The sequence below is a fragment of the Conger conger genome, chromosome 1 (assembly GCF_963514075.1).
Source record: "Conger conger chromosome 1, fConCon1.1, whole genome shotgun sequence".
Taxonomy (NCBI): domain Eukaryota; kingdom Metazoa; phylum Chordata; class Actinopteri; order Anguilliformes; family Congridae; genus Conger; species Conger conger.
In genome coordinates this window covers 34,252,873-34,273,364 of record NC_083760.1, presented here as the reverse complement: position 1 = coordinate 34,273,364, position 20,492 = coordinate 34,252,873, and the positions used below count along the sequence as shown (strand labels likewise).

The 20,492-nt window shown below is 43.5% G+C and overlaps 2 protein-coding genes across 3 annotated transcripts in view; one reads left to right on the top strand and one right to left on the bottom strand.

Moving 5' to 3' along the window:
* LOC133121203 (kinase D-interacting substrate of 220 kDa B-like) overlaps positions 1-12,365 on the top strand; it is an 85,722-nt gene extending 73,357 nt beyond the window's left edge. The window contains exons 24-30 of one of the 2 annotated variants that reach the window (XM_061230503.1): positions 414-634; positions 2,029-2,145; positions 3,400-3,456; positions 6,694-6,804; positions 7,415-7,513; positions 8,242-8,478; positions 10,516-12,365. In XM_061230503.1, coding sequence (XP_061086487.1) covers positions 414-634; positions 2,029-2,145; positions 3,400-3,456; positions 6,694-6,804; positions 7,415-7,513; positions 8,242-8,478; positions 10,516-11,463 — 1,790 coding nt within the window. In that variant the 3' untranslated portion in view covers positions 11,464-12,365. The remainder of the gene's footprint in view (positions 1-413; positions 635-2,028; positions 2,146-3,399; positions 3,457-6,693; positions 6,805-7,414; positions 7,514-8,241; positions 8,479-10,515) is intronic. The other variant, XM_061230438.1, reaches the window with a different exon arrangement.
* Positions 12,366-14,685: 2,320 nt separating this feature from the next.
* id2a (inhibitor of DNA binding 2a) lies at positions 14,686-16,735 on the bottom strand. Its single transcript, XM_061251164.1, has 3 exons — positions 16,271-16,735; positions 15,873-15,933; positions 14,686-15,280 (listed from the first exon to the last, which is right to left on the bottom strand). The coding sequence occupies exons 1-2, from the start codon at positions 16,619-16,621 to the stop codon at positions 15,877-15,879; spliced, it is 408 nt and encodes a 135-aa protein (XP_061107148.1). The 5' UTR covers positions 16,622-16,735; the 3' UTR covers positions 14,686-15,280; positions 15,873-15,876.
* Positions 16,736-20,492: the final 3,757 nt, after the last annotated feature.

Sequence of the window (20,492 nt, the reverse complement as noted above, 5' to 3'; positions counted from 1 at the left end):
AAATTTACCAGATTTTGCCAGTGACATGTGTTCCTCTCCTCTGACCAGCCAAACATTGCGGGGGACAGATGAGGCTTTCTCAGATACTGGGGAGAGTGTGTCTCCCATGTCCCCCATGTAAATGAGGCCTATGGTTCTGAGGCCTGAAGTCTGTTCTTTGTGCTTAGCCACCTTTTTTTCTGACGTGGTGGAAATCTTGAGATTACTTATTTTTATTGTCTGCATTTACTTTGTGAACATTAGGTTAAAAGATCTTATGTTTAGTTATTGTAATGAAACATTACCCTTGGCTGTAGGGCAAACACTTAAAAGAACAACATTCGTTTGTTATCTAAAAATGTGACTTTAAACCATATCGGCGTATGAACAAGGAACCGATAAGTCTTCGCCGAACGGTTTCCCGTTTCCTCCAGATGTACGTGCCGCCCGGGACCAGATGCAGATCGGAGGAGTGACCTATCCCACACTGCCTCTGCAGGAGGCCGCACCCCGAGCCACCTCCATCTTCAATCAGCTCTCCACCGCCTGCTCCCCCTCCGGTTCCTTCACAGGTCATTTCCCACCCCCGGGGGGGGCCCCCCCCAGTAGCTACTACAGCGGAATGACCGGACCCCAGCACCCTTTCTACAACAGGGTGAGTCCCTCGACCGTGCTCCTCTCCCCAACCGTGTTCAAATTCAAACATGGTCACGGCAATGACCTTGTTTGTTAGCTCAGGCTCGTCTGGTTTTTTTTTTACGTTATTTCCATTTGCTTTAATTCGGGTTGGCCACAGCAGCAGAATTGTCCTCTAACTCAGAATTTCCAGAATTGAGACAATTAAGTGCTGTACTAGCAGATGTTTAATGTAACCACTACAAGTCAAGAAGTCACATTGAACTTGCCATGAGAAAGTGGATCAACAGGAGATCATCATACTTTCTCTGGTATAAGAAATCCTGTAATGACCCTATCCTAATCCTGGAGCCTGTTGCACAAAGCAGGATTACTGAGTTAGCTGGAGTAAAACCAGGAACAGCTCTTTTTACTTCAGTCCATGCTCCAGATTTACTCATAGTTATCTGGCTAACTCCATAATCCTGCTTTGTGGAACAGGCCCCTGGTTTTGATTTGCTAATCTATGAATATTAAACTTTCATCCATGTGAGCATCAGGTCTGTAGCTAAGTGGCATAAGTCTACCGAAAAAGGAAAAAATATATATATACAGGCATACTATATCCTGTACACAACCAAACACATATGTCAGATGGGTACCAGGTATATTAACCCTGTAGCTTCATATAGATGCATTGGTCCTTCCATGTTCCATACTCATTTCTATTGTATGCACTATCACACTCACAACTCATTTGCTTCATGTGTCATCATTACCTTTGAAGGACATTTGGTTTTTAAAGTCCCTGCAACAAGTGGTCAGGACTTCAGTTGAATACATTGAGTCATTAATAAAGTGCACTACTTTATGCATGTTGGAAAATAAACTGTATGTCAATAACTGTATTATAACTGCCATCATTCTGGGGCCCACTGTAAGGCCTAATGTTTAACTTTTACAGTAAAGTTTAATTAGGAGGCATTATTATTCATTAAATTGCTGAATGGCGCACAAAGCGATCTTGGGTGCACAGCAGTATATAGTTGCCATAATGCCAATCATTGCATTAAAAAACAATACTGTAATAAATGTACTATTACATTTAGGTGCCATGAGGGTGATATGAGTATAATATTAGGGTAAGTTTTATGCTCATAGTACAAGAGCACAACTCTTCTCTGAATAGCCTCAGCAAGGGTCAAAAGATAAATAACCCATCGCAAATCTGGTCCAGGATACATGGTCATTATGTCAGGTTTCAGCAGATTATGTTCTTCTGAACAATGTTTTCAAGCAAACATGTTTACTTCAAAACTGTTTGCTTTACATTATTTCATGTTGTGTGCCTTTCCCTTGCATTATTATATCATATTTGTATGTGTTTTCTTTTCTTTTGATCACGGTCTGTTTTCTTTTCCCCCACCCCCATAGCCGTACTTCCCACACCATGTCTATCATGTGCCAAGGTATTATGCTGGCACTACCAATCATCCTCCACCCCGCCCTTCCATTAAAACTACATTTCCCAGGGATACCAGCAGTGGACTTGTAAGTACGCAACTGTCAGTCGTGAACTCATTGCTTCTAGCAGTGACAGGACCACTTAGCCATGGATTTTTAAACATTTATTCAGGTAGAATCCTGTCGTGTTGATATGATTGTGATGATGCCATACAGTCATATTGACATTGTCTAATCATACTGGTTTGATTTAAATTCATGAATTCTTTGGCCTTCTCTTTAGTTCTGTTCTAAACCTGTTCTAGATTGATTTGGTTTGGCAATATATTCCCTTGTTCAGGATGTGTTATTTTTTATGAGGACTTGTAGCATTGTAGCATTGGGACAAACACAGCAATGAAGAGTATTACATGCCACAAATTCAAGAAAAATGTTACTGAATGTTTAATACATTCAATAACATTTTTCTTGAATTTGTGGCATGTAATACTCTTCATTGCTGTGTTTGTCCCAATGCTACAATTCTATTAGTGCCACAGGTCCCAGTTGGGCTATGGTTATGGTTACGGTTATAGTTAGGTCTGTAAGGGTCTGGGTCAGGGTAAACATGGGGCAAGGTTTTTTGGTTAACAGATAGGGGGCAGTAGAGATGGGAGAGAGATTTTTGTCGTTCTGCATTAGAGTGTGCTCTCTTCATGGTCCTGTTGTGGTTGGGTTGCCTCGTGGAGGTTGGGAACGAAGTTAGGATTATATCTGGATTTATTGGGTGGGGACAGAGTTAGGATCATGGTTGAGCTTTCTGCTTGGGACATCAGATAGGGTTACAGTTAGGTATGATTGTTGGGATGCCAATTACAACCTGTAGTTGTATAGGGATATGGAAAAAGTAGGATTTGAGTTATGGTTGGGGAAAGAAGAGTTGTCATTTTGTTAAACTGAGGTTTGTGGCTTTTAAAGGCGACCCAGTCAAGTTGTGTTTGAGGTTACAGCTGGGTATTATGGTGGGGGTGGGGGTTGGGGTTAGTCATGTGGTTAGGGATATATATGCAAGCTGTGGTGTAGTAGAAGTCATGGCACCGTTGGATTGTTAAGTTAGAGGTTTGTAGTTGTTTAGATTCAAGGTTTTTTTTGTTATAATCTCATAGTGATTTTGGTTTAGAGCTGTCTCACTTCTGGACTCTATGTCTGGGCAGACCTGTCTCCCAAAAGATGGGTCTCACATGGTCAGTTCAATGATGTCAGGAACTAATGGGGCAGGGATGTGGACGTGGCCGTAGATCAATTGTCCCACCCCCCATGGAGCCCGGCCCCTGTACCCAAGTCCTCTCTGTTCTTTATCAGGATGTTATTGCTGAAGATGCCAATGAGAGTCTCCCCACCCCCTCTTCCTCTCCCATGGTAACCCCCCCCAAACCAGCCATAATGCCATTAACCTACCAACCCCTATCAGCTTACCCAATAAAATTCCACTATCATGTCTCCCAATAATCAACCAAACATCATCAACTGAAACAAGAGAACAAGTGTCCCGGTACTGTCTCTGGAACACATTAACATGCTGAAAATTACACATACAAACTTCCTACATACGCACTCTCGCGCATACACACACACGCACACACAGTCATTCTCACAAACAAACACACGCTAGCACAGGCACATGCACGCACAAACTCATGTGTGCATGAACATGCCTGCAACTTGTTTTTGGGGATTGAATGTCAGAAACTGCATGCAGACTCGGTAATATATGCAGTATGCTCCTTGATATGCTCCTTATTTTATTTTCCTTAATTCATTAAAGGTGCTCTGTCACGCTTGTTTCAGTTGAGCTTATTTTGTTTAAATGCTTAAATTATGAGTGTAGGCATTTTTTAAAATCACCTTCAGTGTAGCTGTTTCCTAAATATGGGGCAGAACTTCTCCAGCTTGTGTTTTCCAGAAGGTACTGGGGTGCTCAAACTCTACAATTGAACACAGAGACTGGTTTATGGACGGCCACCCATCCAGGCCATCACATAACACTCCCACAAAAATATGGTAACGGTAGCATAAAAATATCACGGAACCTAACTTGGCTAGCCTGAGCGATATAACGGACAGCTCTGACTTCAGTTAGAGTTAGAGGACAATCTTTTTGATGAAGAAATACCACCTTACAGTTTTTAATCGGAAGTTACAGGGGAAGAATTGCATGGGTGAGAGAGACAGACCGTGACAGAGGACGAGGCAGCTGAAGCTAACCAAGAGGATTAATTTGAAGATGTACCCACAACCAACATTTTGATACAGCTTGTTAGCTAGATATTTACTTACTCATCGCTTAGTTGCCCTCCTGGTTCCCTTGGTTGTGGATTCTTCTTCCAATTAATCCTCCTATTGCTGCAGAAGATGTTGGTAAGTACTGCAGGATGCAGCTTTAAACACTTACTACATCCCACAGTACTTACCAACTTCTTCTGCAGCAACAGGAGGATTAATTTAGTGTAAGTAAATATCTCTGCGTTCAAGGGTGGAGTTTGAGCGCCGTTACCTTCTGCTGAACAGAGATTCAAGCCAAACACTGGACGTCACTGGGACATGTTTGTTTTGAGAAGTTTTGCCTCATATTTAGGAAGTGACTACACTGACGGTGATTTTAAAAAAGCCTACGCACATAATTTAAACATTTAATCCAAACAAGATCAACTGAAGCAAGCATGACAGTGCCTCGATAACTTATCTGTGGTGTCACCACATAATGTTCGGTTCCTGTTTTGGCTTTTTGGACCAGCCACCAATGATCTCATGTCCCTCATGAGTAAACGTTTTGGACAGAAATATTATGTATATAAAGGGCTTTAGTTCCTACATGGTTCACCCAATGGATGTAAAAAAAACATCGAATTAAAGCTGAAAGCCACTTTAGCCCATACTGATTATTTTATTAAAGATTGTTTGCTGGAGTAAAGAGAGGAAAGAACAAAAAAGTGTCAGAATTGAAATACTTACAGACTGCATTGTATGTCAGGGCTTGTACATTGATTCACTTGTCACTTTTGTGACATTGAGAAGAGAACCACATTCACCTCTCATGTTCTCAGATTTTGGATTTGGTGTAGATGTCAAAGACCAGGTTTTAAAGCATGTTACATGGGCACTTGGGTGTGACTGTGCTTGTGAATGTTTGATTATGTGCAGTGGTACAATGGCACAGTGTCCCTGCTTAGATTGGTTGTTCATGATTGATGGTTTTGCCTTTCGTGGTTTATACTTTTTAGTCTATTTGCCTGGGGTGTGGTTTGTTGAGTTGACTTCTTGTTCGGGGCCAGATTCCTGGAAGACGAGTTTCAGAACTGTACGGCTGCTCTTTATGAGTGGTCCCTCTACAACGTTGTCAGTTGTAGATGTAATATCTTGTCAAGCAAGTTTACCCTCTTTTGGTACTTTTATATTTTATTCCGAAGTCCCATGGCAGGCAGTCGAACCCCCAGCCTCACAGGGATTCGTAGATGTGTTTTGAGATTTGGCTGCCCTATGTATTGCGTCACAGTCCTGGATCCGTTTTTCATTTCCCCGTCTACTTTTGATTTGATTCCAGAGCTAATATCGGAGATAGTCCCTGGGGCATTTCAGCCTCATAGTCACAGATTCCGTCTGACAGTTGGAAGTTCTTTCCTGCTCTCGATACTCCTGATATCCTTATTTTTAGTGCATCCCTGAAAATAGCAGAAAAGTTTTGTTCTTGCTTGAAACACACTGCTGACTGGAACCCTTCCTCTGCGGGCGATGTCTTGAGCAAGCCCCACATTGCTCCAGGGGGGAACGTCCCCTGCTTAGTCTAATCAACTTTAAGTCACATTGGATAAAAGGGTCAGATAAAATAACTGTAATTCAGGATTGGCCTTTGGGATGCAACACACACGCAAATCCAGTGTTTCAATTGTCATTTCTGATACCGACGGCCAGTGTATGACAAGGTATTCTTGGGTGTGCGTACAATGGAAGTGTATTTCCAATTATTCAAGCATTGAAGCATTGCTACTACAGCTGGGAAACTGAACCGAACCAGAAAGTAGAAGCTTCAAATCCAATGAGGGGGTCAGTGCTATTGGTCATGTGGCCAAACGATGTTGTGCTTTCTCACTCTGCATAGCAAAATAACAAATTGGGTGGAGTTAAACTGAAGCTTTGAATCTTTGTACCTGGGGGAGAAGGGGCTCTGGCTTCCTTCTTAGCGAGTGGTCCTGACCAAAAATATTTTTTTTGTATTATAATAGGAAAATTGCTCTATTATTTAGTTCAACAAAAAAAAAAGATGGCTAGCATGGAAATGTGTTTTTTGGATTGCTGCAGATTGATGTGATGCTGCCTGTTTCGAGCATGTGCAAGTGTTTTTCTCAGAGTTCTGCGGGTGTGCAAGTCTCTGGAAACTTGCATGTTTCTGTGTGTTTGTGTGTGTGTGTGTGTGTGTGTATGTGTGTGTGTGTATGTGTGTGTGTGTTTGTGCGTGTTTGTGCGTGTTTGTGTGTGTGTGTGTGTGTTGGTGTATGTGTGTGTATGTGTGTGTGTGTATGTGTGTTTGTTTGCGTGCATGCATGTGTGTTTGTGAGAAGCAGGGCTGGTCTCTTATTCTGTGGTTCTGGTACCGGACAGGGCTTGGTGCCGCTGAGCTCCTTGAACACAGACCGTGTGTGTGAGCGACTCCAGCAGATCAAAGGCCTGGACCAGAGCATGGTGGAGCAGTACACCAGCACCATCAAGAAGGTACATAACCCAGCACGTTACTCAGCCTCCCCCTTTATTCCATACGTTCTGTTTTGTATGTGCATGTGCATGGTCATGGTCATGGTCATGGGCCATGGCCTTGTTTCTATTACCAAGGGGTCTGTGTCATGTGAATCGTTGTGGATATTGTTTATGCCATAAAGCCAACCTTACCCCCTTCCTCAACACACACAGGCACACGCACATGCACGCATGACCCACACATAGGCACACACACACACATACATGCTTGCATGCACATGCACACACATGCGCACACAGGCATGCACACACGCGATACACGCACACACGACACACACACGCACATACACACACACACACACACACATACACACGCCCACACATGCGCACACAGGCATGCACACACGCGCACACACGACACACACACATGCACATACTCACACACATGCATATACACACGCACACACATGCACACACAGGCATGCACACACGTGATATACACACACACACACACGCGACACACACACACACACACACACACACACACACACTTGGTGACCTGATTGAAGTGTGTGGAAGGCTCTAAGGGCCCAGAACCCTCATGGCTCCTCTCCCTCTCCAATGGCAGGCCAATGTCAACGGCAGAGTCCTGTCCCAATGTGACCTCCAAGAGCTCAAGAAAGAGATGGAGATGAACTTTGGGGACTGGCAGCTCTTCAAAGGAATGGTATGAACAATATTGAATTTTTTGGGACAAATTGATACATTTTTGTGTGAGCATTTGTGAATATGTTGTTTATATTAAGCTTGAAGAATACAGTTGTACATTGTAGCCTTATGAAAAGGTTTTGAACACTCAAACTGGACGGCATAATAAGTATTATAAAGTTCATTTTTGTCGCATGAAAAAATGGGTCTGTAATCTTGTTAGTAAAGTGCGTAGGTTTGGTTTACTCTGAATGTGGGAGGTTTATTTGCTTTTGTCGATAACCTGTCGTGCTGCATGTTGAAATGTACAAGCACATACTGTCACGTGTCCGTGATATGTATCTGTGCCTATACAAAAGTTGTTTTTTATTTAATCTTTTGCACAAACATTTCAGGACAGTTATACAGAACAAATATTGAATCAATGTGCAGGAGAGGTTTGGAGGCTTATGGTTCAGCTAAAAAAAAGCATGTATACATGATTTTAATTGAAGTGTACAAAGAGAGATATTACCTTTGTAAAAGCAGGTAGCCCTCAGGACCAAGACAGCTATCACATGGAAAAGGTGGCAGAAAGAGTGCTTTAACTTTGAGATTTATTTAATTCATAAACTGGGCAATGTATTAATTGTCGAAGTTGTACACATTACATTTTGGAAAGTTACAAAGGTAACCGATTGCATATTTAGTGTCATAATCACCAGTATGCCGTATCTCTGGGCTCCGACTCTCTGCCGCCCCCTGCAGGTGGTGGAACTGCGTCACATGGAGACCCAGGCCTTGCACGAGGACCCCAGTGGGGGTGTTGAGCAGGTCGCTGCCAGCGGCCCAGGACTGGGGGACACAGCGCAGCGGCAAGCCGTCGCCAACGAAGGCGGGTCCAATCGAGACAGCTCCCTCTCCTACAGCTTCAACCTGAGCTTCGAGGAGCTGTCCAGTGTGGGCCTGGACGAGGCTCAGAGACCCTATCACGGCCCCTGGATGGTAACGTAGGCCCCGCCCCTAAAATAAAAAAACCTTCACTGCTCACAAGTGCTCTTTATTAACCGTGAAGTTTTCTAAATAAAACTTATGGGCTGTATGTAGCCTAGTGGCTAAGGTGCGTGACTGGGACCCGGACCTGTTGGTTCAAGCCCCGGCGTAGCCACGATAAGATCAGTACAGCTATGGGGCCCTTGAGCAAGGCCCTTAACCCCGCATTGCTCCAGGGGGGATTGTCCCCTGCTTAGTGAAATCAACTGTAAGTCGTTTGAATAAAAGCATGAGCTATAAAACATGTTTAATAAAAAATCACAACTAAAGAAAACTGTTCGTTAGTTAATAGTCAATAGTTGACCAGTAACATCCCCAGTTATAAAATGAAAGCTGGAGAAACAAGGTTTATTTAGGAATGCAAAATAAACAGTTTCTCCAGACATATTCTCCAAACAGTGGGCTCCAGAATTATTAGCAAATACAATACTTTATAAATATTTCAATGGAAACAACCGAAATCAAACGTTAATGTAGATTTAGATATATCTATATAAATATATATAGTACAGATTTAACCAAAATCAAGGTTCCATCATTATTGGTTTATTACTTGGTGCATCCACCTCAGCATGGAGTCTTTTCCTGTAATGCTTGACAATATTAATCTCTCCAAATGTATTTCTTAACCTTGACAAGCATGACAGGAAAAGACTCCATGCTGGTATTTTTGTCAGAGGTGAATGCACCAAGTACTAAACCAGGGGTGCCAATAATCAAGGAACTGTGATTTTGGTTAAATAATTTTTTTAATAAATTAATGTTTGCTTTTTGTTTGTTTCATTGAAGCATTTATAAAATTCAGTATTTTTCGCATTTTTAAGTTTATCTCAATAATTATATTGTCTAAGTATTTTTGTGCATTGCCAGTCAGGGGACAATAATTCTGGATCCCACTGTAAAACATTGGCATATACAATGTATAATAATAAATAATAACAATGTACATAATGAGGGATATACGATATATATATGTATAGCAATTGACAGTATGCACTGAGCATTTAAAAAGTGGTAATAAGCAGTGTTAATAAGTGAGAGAGGTGCTCGCAGAAATGCCCCCTGACCCGTCACCTCGTTGTCTGGGGCGTTTGGGCGTGGCAGGGGTGAGAAACTGAAATGAGCGGTTGTGGGTGTGATCCCACCCCCACCCCCGGGTGAGGCGGTTAATGGAGCTCCTTGTGCTGGCTGACCTGAAGCCCACATACCCCACCCCACCGCAACAACCACACTGTCTGCCGAGGAGGAGATATTTCTGTCTGTTTCCTCTCTTTCTCACACACATACAAACACAGACAAACACGCTTCGAGAAATACATCTCTATCGCACTCGTACACATTGCCGTGTCTCACTCACTCACGGACGCGAGCACACAAGCACACACACACAAACACAGACAGACACGTATTGAGAAATGCATCTCTGACACTCATACACATCACAGTATCTCATGGACGGACACACACACACACACATAAACACACATAAACACAAACACACAGCGAGAAATACAATGTCTCTCTCACACACACACACACACACACACACACACACACACACAAGCAAACACAGACAAATGCACTTTGAGAAACGCGATGTCTCTCACACACATACACATTGCAGTCTCTCACTCTCACTCACACACACACACATACGCACACACGTGTCAACATTCTGGTTCTGTTCTGCCACTGTCATTCTCCGAAAGACATCTTTCAGGGTCCATGGTGAATTTGAGACATCCAAAATACTTCCTTACAGAACCCTAAGGCCATGGCCTGTGTGTGTTTGCGATCCCCCCCACCCCACCCCACCCATCCACCGCCTCTCTCCCCCACCCCACCGCCTCTCTCCCCCACGCACCCCACCCACCGCCTCTCTCCCCCATGCACCCCATCCACCGCCTCTCTCCCCCACCCCACCCCACCCATCCACCACCTCTCTCCCCCCCCAACCCCACCCCCCCCCCACCGCCTCTCTCCCCCCAGGCCAGCGCACACCGAGCCGGCAGCCCGACCAGCGTCAACTCCCAGGAGTCCTCCACCGAGGCGGGCAAGTTGACCGAGCTGACGGACAGGCAGCAGGCCGAATACCGCGACGCCTACAGGGAGTACATCACCCACATCGGCCAACTGGAGGCTGCCGGAGAGAAACCCGCCCACCCCCCGCCCCCCCCGCCCGGCGACGACAAGGGCAGGGACGCCGACCGCAAGCCGTCGGCCAAGATGGGCGCCAGGCCTCCGGACGCTCTCGAAACGACCCCCGCGCCCGCCGACGCGTCTCCGCTCGACCCCATCTCCGAGGAGGACGACGACAGGCCCGGCCACGCCCGCTCCCTGCTGGGCCTGGCCAGGCCGGGGCCCAAGGCCAAGTTCCCGGGGCCGCGCTACCACAAGCTGGCGAGCGAGGACGAGGAGTCCGGGGTGGAGGAGTCGGACAGGGCCCCGCTCCTGGGGACGGGGGCCGGCGGGGATGCCCTCCGCAAGAAGAACTCGTCCGACTCCGGCATGAGGTCCGAGGAAAGCTCGCCCGACCCTTCGGCCCGGGGCGAGGAGGAGGAGGAGGAGGAGGAGGAGGAGAGGGACCCGCTGATCGAGCTCAACGGCGACGGCCCCGCCCGGATGAGGGAGCGGCCCCCCAGGAGCCTCAGCGGCCTGCCGGACCCGGTCCTCGCCCGCATGTCCATCTGCTCCGAGGGGCCCTCCGAGGGCAGCCTGGCAGCCAGCAGCCCGGACGAGAGCTGGCCCCCGCCCCGCGGCTACAACCTGAACCGCAACGCCAGCAACACCACGCTCAACAACAACAGCAACGCCTCCACTGAGGAGACCCCGCTCATCATCGCCCCAGGCTCCGCCCCGCGCAACGACAACCTGAAGACCGGCCCCGTGACCTCCGACTCTGTCAACTACGAGGAGGAGAGGGAGAGCATCCTGTGACCAGGAGACATGCCCTGACGTGTGCGTTAGATGTCTTCGTGGTACATGTCAAGATTAGGCAGAAATGAAGTAGAACAGTGAGCTTGTACTTTTCTTTGGTTACAAACCAGAAATGGAGAATCGCAGACGACTGCCCTGATATGCAGGATGCGACCTACGTTACTTTGCTGCTTCCCTAATCACAGTTTCTTTAACAAAATGTTGATGGTAAATCAATGTCGGGCTAATGTCAATGTTAGGATGACATGAAGGTATGTATACACTGAACCTATAATAGCATACAAATATGGTTGTTACATATCAAATTTGGGTTTAGTGATGGATATGCATTTCAAATATATACAAGCTTGGTAGTTTTGTTTGGTGCTAGTGGAGTGGTGCAGAAAATCGTGGAGTGACTATAGTCTTCGAAATAGCCAGTGTAACTGAAGGACACAGGTGTTTGAAGTTAGCTTGCATGGCTACGGTGTGTGTAAATTGTGTTTGACTGATTTTGTGGATTATTCCCAGAACGGCATGTGACACACATTACGTCCAGGTTATGCCGAGTGTTAACGGGGTTTATCGCTTAACGACATCCATCCTAAAGAAAACTACTTTTATAGCCAGACTGCAATACCATCCCTGCAGGAAGTAGTTTTTCTGTGAGTTCTTCTGATTCCTAGTTGTAATGTAATTCCCACACCGGTTTGAGAAGTTTGAGAAGAATCCCCTCTGCTCCTTTTGTTGACTGTTCAAAGGAATCATGGATATATCAAACGTGGACATTGTGTTAGATCAGCTGAAATTTGGTGTGTGTCAGTTAGGAGTGTTGTATGCACTGTGCCGTGTGTTGTCTCTGGCTGAAAACTGACGTTGCGGTGCCATGAAAATAAACACCCGGTCATTTTGGCTAAATAAAACTGTTGTTTCTGTTTTTCCCTTCTCTTTCTATAAAAAAAGAAAAAAGCACAATCTCTATACTGTCTGTGAAATAACAGATGGAATACAGATTTAATCAGTATATATATATGTATATATATATACACTCAACCTGTACACCAGCTTGCTAATGCACATATTTAATCAGCCAGTCATGTAGCAGCAACTAAATGCATAAAAGCATGCATGCAAGTCTCTAGAGTTTGCAGAGAATGGTGCGAAAAACAAAAAACACCCAGTGAGCAGCAGGTCAAAGACCCATCATTTATTTGCCTCTATACTCTATACTTGAGATTTGTAATTTTAATAAAGGGCCATTAAAAAGTACCATGTAGAAATTACAGCAGCCCCCATTTCGGGGCACCATAATGTTTGGGACACAGCAATGTTAAGTAAATGAATGGCAAACAGTTTCAAAATGTTACAATCCGTTAGTCCATTATAACGAGATAATTGCGCAGCGAATTAAACTTCAGCCTTATGTAGGCTATATGTTTTATTAATTCTAGAAAGTACGAATCGTGTATCTATACGCATATTGACCTTGGCAGACTATGTTTTGGTCTTTAGTTGCCCCACGGAAGGTAAACTCATTTGCTGGTGTGTTTCGCTTGCCAGGCATTACGGCCGTGCAATCGGGCATAGCCTGTACGATCTGCGGTTTTTACCACACATTTCAGGGTTTCACCTTGGTGTTTGACAATGTATTTGCCGTATCGATAATAATGCCTCGTGTAGGGCGACAGCTTACACCCGGTTTATTATTTAGAAATCAGGTACAAAGCACCGATTAGGCATATGTGGAGCCACTCGACTAAAAACCGAACAAGAAGCGTTTTGATTCCCTGGGGTTACGCTCTTTAGCCAGCAGCAGCTTGCGCGGCAAACGGTAGGTGGCGTTCATTCAATACAAACATTATACATTATATTATAGTCATTTAGCAAACGTTCTTATCCAGACCGACGTCCAATAAAAAGCAAATCAGGACCAGGACAAGTGCACTGAACCCCCGAGAGGGAAGTACGGTTCGTAGAGTGATCACGTAGATAAAAACGTCAACCCTTGTATAATAATCAGATAACTGTCCAAGTAGTCATACCACAGTTGGCAACTAGGACAGCCGAATAGTAAAATAATTAAAAACCAATTCCATTTACCCACGGAGCTGAAACCAGCAGCGGTCATGCACGTACACCCCTAATGTTTTCATCGTGGGAGTTAAATAAATGAATTTAGGCCATATAATAAATGCACTGAATGGCCCACTGTAGAACTACTTTGAAAATGTGTGAACAACAGGGGACCGAGGGATTTCCACCAGCTTTTTATGACATAAATACCGATCATGGCATGCAATAAACATGTATAAAAATGCGTTTGGTATTTACTTGCATTTATTGATGGCTATTAGTCAGTGAATTTGCCAAACAGTGCATTGTTATTTTTCCTGTCATGAACTCCTGCATCTAAACCGAAAACGCATTGATCATGCATATTTTGCTTCTGTGGACAGGGGGCGCTCTGAATCTGATAAAATCAGATGTCTAAAGACATCGTTAACCCACAACTGTAATATTTCCTATGTGAGGAGTGTTTTGATATAATTGTGCTAAAAGAGTGGCTCATTGTATCTTAATTTAAATTTCATTTAACAAATTGAGTAGCCTAAACTAACTACAGCAGTGCCAGTGTGATTTTAAGTACCAGCCTAGAGGCCAACGGTAGTAGTCAGTGATTGGTGTCCTTTGGGCAGTGTGCAAAGTATACAGTCAAGGGCAGAGAATACTAGGTCTGTTAGAAAGACTACAGCCAGAAAGACACCTGATGAATCTGGGTCAACGGTTGTTTTCAGATTAATTGCATCCTTCACATGAACAATTCAAAATTATGAGGTCATAAACATTACCATGTTCAAGGGACAGCGTCTTAAACCAGATTCAAGTAAATCAAAATATGTATAATTATGATTGAATTCAGTATAACTGAATCAAAGCTGTTGCAAGAACATGGAATGTAAAAAAAAAAGGATGGCAGTTTGTCCTGTTGCTCATGCACAGGTACTTCTTTGGGAATGCCTTCACACTAACTTATTCAAGATGGAGATGCACTTGTAACGATGGTTCGTAAATGAACATCATTATATTTATCACCTTCAACTGGCAAGCGGTGAGGACATTCACAGTGACAAAGCCAACCATAACTTAAACATAAACCATCAAACAACTAGACCTGTACTCTGCCCTCCCCCACCCCCCACCCACAAACGTTTCATATTGATACATATTATTTCAACAAACATGTTCAAATAAAGCATTTGATTTATTTTTGTATAAAATGTACAATTTACATTATTACTTTTATAAAAAGTTTAAGCAAAATTAATTACAGCATTACATGTTTTGCAGAAATTTTGCCAATTTCTGCTACTCTATACAAGATGAAACTCCGAATTATAGAGTTCGTGTGGTTTCAACTGTTCCTTTTTTTTTTTCTTTCTTTTTTTTTTTTTTTTTTTTTACAACGTCCAGTCCTTCACGTGCCAAAACAGTGACAATTCTGACAAAACAGACTAAACTTTATACAGTAACCAAGTCGCCCTATTAACGCACCACCTTCGCAAAAAAGCAAAGACTTCTTATACTCGTGACAATCTTCTTTCATTTTCTCCCACTATCAGGAATATAGTGAGCCTTCCGTTTGAAGAAAGGACAAAACAAATCAATATATAAATAGCTATAAATGTCCGTATGATATAATACAACACATAGATTGTCCTTTTTAGCTATTAAAGTAAAGTCTCCGGTGACTCAATTAAAGTGGAAATCCAGATCGAGAACAAAACAGAGGAGGAAAAAAGGGTTTCCAGGTCCCGTGTTTTGCGTCTTAACCAAACACCTGCAAAAAATTGAGAAAGAGAGGCGTGTTTAGAAAATGCAAACGAGACTCGGACAGACTGGCGCCAGAGAGGAAGCCGCAGTTCTAACATTTAACCAAACACTCAAATACTGGGCAATCCCGGGTTTCCAGATATAGCCTACACACACGCTCTACCCAGAAGCACAACTCCAAAATGAAATCTATGAAAGGATCAAGTTAATGGCAGTTCTGTCTGTTTTCCTTTTTCGCCAATTAGCCTACACTATCGAGTCGCATATTTCCAACAGTCATAATTCCCAAGAATAGAACTGCACAATTATCATATCAATAGCCTACCAAGCTCAAGAGCCACATATATTTTTCGACATTCAATTTTGCGTAAAATTGACAGAGTCGATACTCCAATATCAGTTAATTTATCAGCGCTGTCGTTATACACCGCTCCCACAATTAGATGGTATTTCATGACAATGTAACAAAAACAACCGTTTAGGCTGTGCGCATTCCTTACCAATACATGAATTGATGCCGTTGCATAAATAGTTTAGAGCTATAGGCTACTGCCCGATGTCAAAATATAGGGTTATGGAAGATCAGGAAAAATGCTTACCAGTTTAACGAAATAGGGTCTTACTGTCTTCTGTGGTAAATTCTGTCGAGAACTCAGCAGACTGAAATAAATGAATAGTACATAAGTGAATAATAAAAATTAACGCATGTTAATTTCGACATGTTCAGTAGGGTAATTGCATAATCAAAAGTCGTGCAGATGAAACCACAAATAGCGTTCTAGCATAAAGCTACAGTATTCCCATTATATTCGAGGACTAGCCAAACATGACAGGATATTTAGTTACGAAGCTATGGCTTGCCAACAAAATCTGCATTTTAGAAAGCGATTGAGGTAAAACCTTGCTGTTAGAATATTGCCAATAACCACGACGAACGCGTGATAAATATTACCACTGAAACAATTCCGACACAATTCAAGAACACTTTGCCTCCTACCTGTAAGGACAGGATGCTGATGTCTGTATTGAGAGTTGTCAGAGGTGTCCGGGATGTCGCTGGCCCCGGTCGCTGGTGGTGGAGGCTAGTTACAGCGGAATTCGAATCGAGCGCAATCTGCAGGTCCAGTATGTAGTCGATAACATGCTGAAGGATTTCCATTTTGCTAACGTTCTTGTTTTGCGGGATGCTGGGCACCAGTTCTTTCAGCTTGGTGTAGCAGTCATTCATGTTGTAGAGAAGGCTTAATGGATCATCCACGGGTGTCTTGCTCCGGGAGATTCCGAGACTGTGTTCCGACAAGTTGGCGTTGTTTTTCCTGAAGGACCTCACTGGGCTTATTGCTTTCATGTTGACACTTCGAGCGAGTTGATCGGTATTTGAGATAAAAACGATTACGATTCCTGTGTCTCCTTCAGATAACAGCTACGTGGTGTCATTAACTACACGAAGTGAATTTGCAAGCTGTCATAGCTGTTTATATACCTACCGAGCAGGGTTGGCCACGCAGGGATTGAGTTGCTGCTGATTGGCTTAAAGGGTTACGTCCATCACCATTCTCACCCACTGCGTTCATTTAACCCGCCTCTTTCCCCAACCCCTCCCACGTCTTCCGCGTTCTTAACTAGTGAAAGCTAGCTCTGGAGGTGGTACTCAAACAGACGAACAGCCCGGACTGGTAATTTGAAAAACTGATTCCGATACATGATTCTGTGTAAGAGAACGAATTATTTGCATCAGATTAACAAGCCTGTGCATGTCGGTGGAGATTACATATTTTCTCAATGGAGTGCATTTCGTCTTCATTTAAGAAAATCCAACCCTCAATATCAATATATGGCCTAATATCGTATTTGAGAAAATAAATAGTTTGCATTTGAATCAAAATACTAGGCCTACACGTTAAATGGGGAGACAAGCACTGGGAATGATTTTGGTATCTCCAGCCTCTATTTAGGCAATTAATTAATTCAATGAATTAAGCAGTTTAAACATTTTACTCTATGTGCAATGATATTATTGAACATGTAACATTAACATTATAATCTTGCCAGTGGTAGCATAACCTGGTCTTCTCTTCAAACATTCTTTTACACTTATGAATATATTGTGTTTCAGTTGACATTAAGGCGTCCGTACCACAAATTTGACCCTACCAACTGTCACAGCAATGGACACATCCAGTCACATGAACTGTTTCACACTGCACTGTATATGGTGTTCAGTTATTTGTTGTTATATTTTTCAATATTCAGGAGGAGATAGTGCTAAACTAACTGGTAGTGTGTTTAGGGTAACTTGACTAACTTGTCCTGTGCTCCTGCCTTAATCCCTTAATCATGTAATCACATGAATGGTGCTGGCGATGCTGTTCGTGGTTTTGTGCACGATATATTGGGGAATCATGGGAAAAAGGAAGAGAAATTAACTGAGAACAATGTCTTAAGTGTTTAAGTGTGCACGGTGGTGTTTTGTGTGTGTGTGTGTGTGTGTGTGTGTGTTGGGGGGGGGGGGGGGGGGGTTGGATCTGTCTGCTATTTTATCACCATTGATGGATGATGTTCACATTGGAGCAGTTCTGCACATAAAGGACGTTCAAGGGGAGGAAAGCCAGTAATTGCGTAATAAACGAAATAAAAGAGATCCGTTATTTGTGCAAACATGTAGGGGTTTTGTATCAATTACACACTGCATTCCTCTGCTGGTGCCGCGGATTAAGCCTCCTCGGCTAAAGAAGTAATGCGGCAGAAGCTAATTGCCCCGGGGCAGCCGAGGGCTGCAGCGCATGTCAAGCTCCACTGGATGCTCATTTTGCTTTGTGTCTAAGCTGGATTTATAATATATTCGACTGTGCTCATTTATTTTTGTTTGAAAACATGCTATAAACCACTATTACAATAGCAGGTAAAAAGGTTAAAAACAAAAAGGAGAAAACCCTGCAACAATTCGTGCAAAAAAAAAAAAAATCGAAAATAAATAAATAAATGTATATATATTATTTATGTAATACATATACATATGTATGTAATTGCATTACAATTGCGAGTTGATCACATATGAAATGCGTGCTCATGCGCTTCACCTAGCCTAATTATTTGTTTTGAGCATGCAGACATAATGATGAAAACATTAAACTGATTTAGATTAACCCCATTCCTGCATTGTTTTGCATTTTAAATATCCACACAAGAAGAGGGTCTGAACTGTAACACACCAATCGCATACCATGATTAAAGAAATATAGGCTACGTTTTCCTGTGGGATGGATTTCCGCGTTCCACAACTGTCCGTTTGACACAAAGTGATTGGCCGTCATTCAGCATGAATTTGCCTACTTTAAAACCCAGGATCAATTCTACAGAGCAATATAGGCTGTAATATCCTAGTGCAGGCTACTTTAAGTGTAGCATCGGTGTAGGTTATCGAGTGAATCATAATGTAAAATCACTATTCCCAATAAAAATAAAAATAAATCCTTCAACGGTTTCATTCCGCCACATCTGACTAATAAAACGCAGAAACAGATTCAGAGCCTGTTTGCCATTTTAACGATCATTATGCATTTATAATGTAATGCGATGAGAACTGGGATTCTCGCAGTCCTGTCCACATCTGGTACAATTGGATTTTTCCATTTTCTTCCCCATTCTTTTTGTTCTCACAGCTGTGTACATTTCGCATGACACCCCTACTGATCCCCGACAGGTGATGAATTGGCACCGAGCGAAGCAGCACTACTGAGTAGCGCCACGAGCTCATGCTCTTGCAGACTCTCTGGCGCCTGCCTCGTGACGTCACCCATTCACAGCAGCCCTCGAGCCAGTCCTCACGGCGCCGCTCAGGCGGCTGCTATGGCGACGGGGGCTGTCAGTCAGCGCGAGTTCTCAGCTGATCAATGGGACCGAGAGCTCAGAGTTCGGGGTTTAACTCGTCACCCCAGTTGTGCACTGCCCCAGGGCCCAAACACCTGCATTTATTTGCATTTCTTAAGTTACATTTTATTTGGGAAAAGGTCATTTGCGCGGTTGTGCAATGGGAGACACTGAGCTAAATGTAATGAAATGCAGCTGCTCACTTAAAAAAGTTGCTTAAAACAAGAGGTTTAGACATATTTTCAACATCTGCCCCTACCAGCGGTCTCATTGTAATTGAGACTTTGCTTTTATGGTTTTACCGCACCGGCTAAATGCGCTATGACAGAGACTTGCACGAATCCAAATGGGAGAGAATAGCCTATGCAAGACTGAATTTCAACAAACGACGCAAATGTGTACCCACGAAGTGGTCCCGCGTCCCATAAGTTTATCGCCGCAGACTGAAATCTTACCCTTTCTACCAATTTGGTTAAACAAAGCTCGGTCGCTGCGAATCTTGTGAGAAACATTTGTTTCGTTTGCATTGGATCAGATTGAAGTTTTTCCTGTGAGACAGAGGGATAGAGGAGAGGGCGTTGCTCTTGAAACGTAATATCCAACAGTCTCTATCGGGGTCTTTCAACTTACGATTGTCATTTCATAGTTGCCGTCGCTGTCAAAGGACCCGACCTGGAACGACATTCGGCAGCAACAAAGGATTACCCTGTTGCTTTTTTTCCAGTCGCAGAACTATTAGCCGAGTTCACTAGATAAGACCTCGAAAACAATAAGGCTGCCAGTAAGTTGATGTGCTCACCACAGGCCACGGCGTCAGGGTGTCTGCGCCTACATTTAACTGTTGCTCCAGCTCGCTGAAACTGCGCTCCGTTTATGCTACAAGCAACCCCGTCAGAACAAGAACGTCTACGGCTGAATTGTCACTTCAAAGTTATGGCTTTTAAAACCAAAGATGCAACATTTTGCCCCGCAAAACTTTCCGCTTTATTCGCTTTGTTTGTCCACCACCTGTGGGAAATTATTCCTACCGAGGTCGAAATTTCTGTCAAACAACTGAGCGAGTGAGAGAGCGCGCGCGCGCGCGCGAGAGAGATAGAGAGAGCTGCAACACGAATCCGAAGAAGTCTTCACGCATAGTCTACACAATATCAGCAACACAAAGACCAGCTGTATTAAGCTGCGAAGACTGTTTAAATAAATCTGTTAACAAAATCTATCCCCGAACACTGTTTCCCCTGCATAATAAATTAAGAAAGCGGTCTTCTTTTTGGTTTAGCTCACAAAGTAATATTCGTTAGTTTGCGTAGCTTACACACTAAATCTTGTATGCGTCCATTGTTCAATCCAAC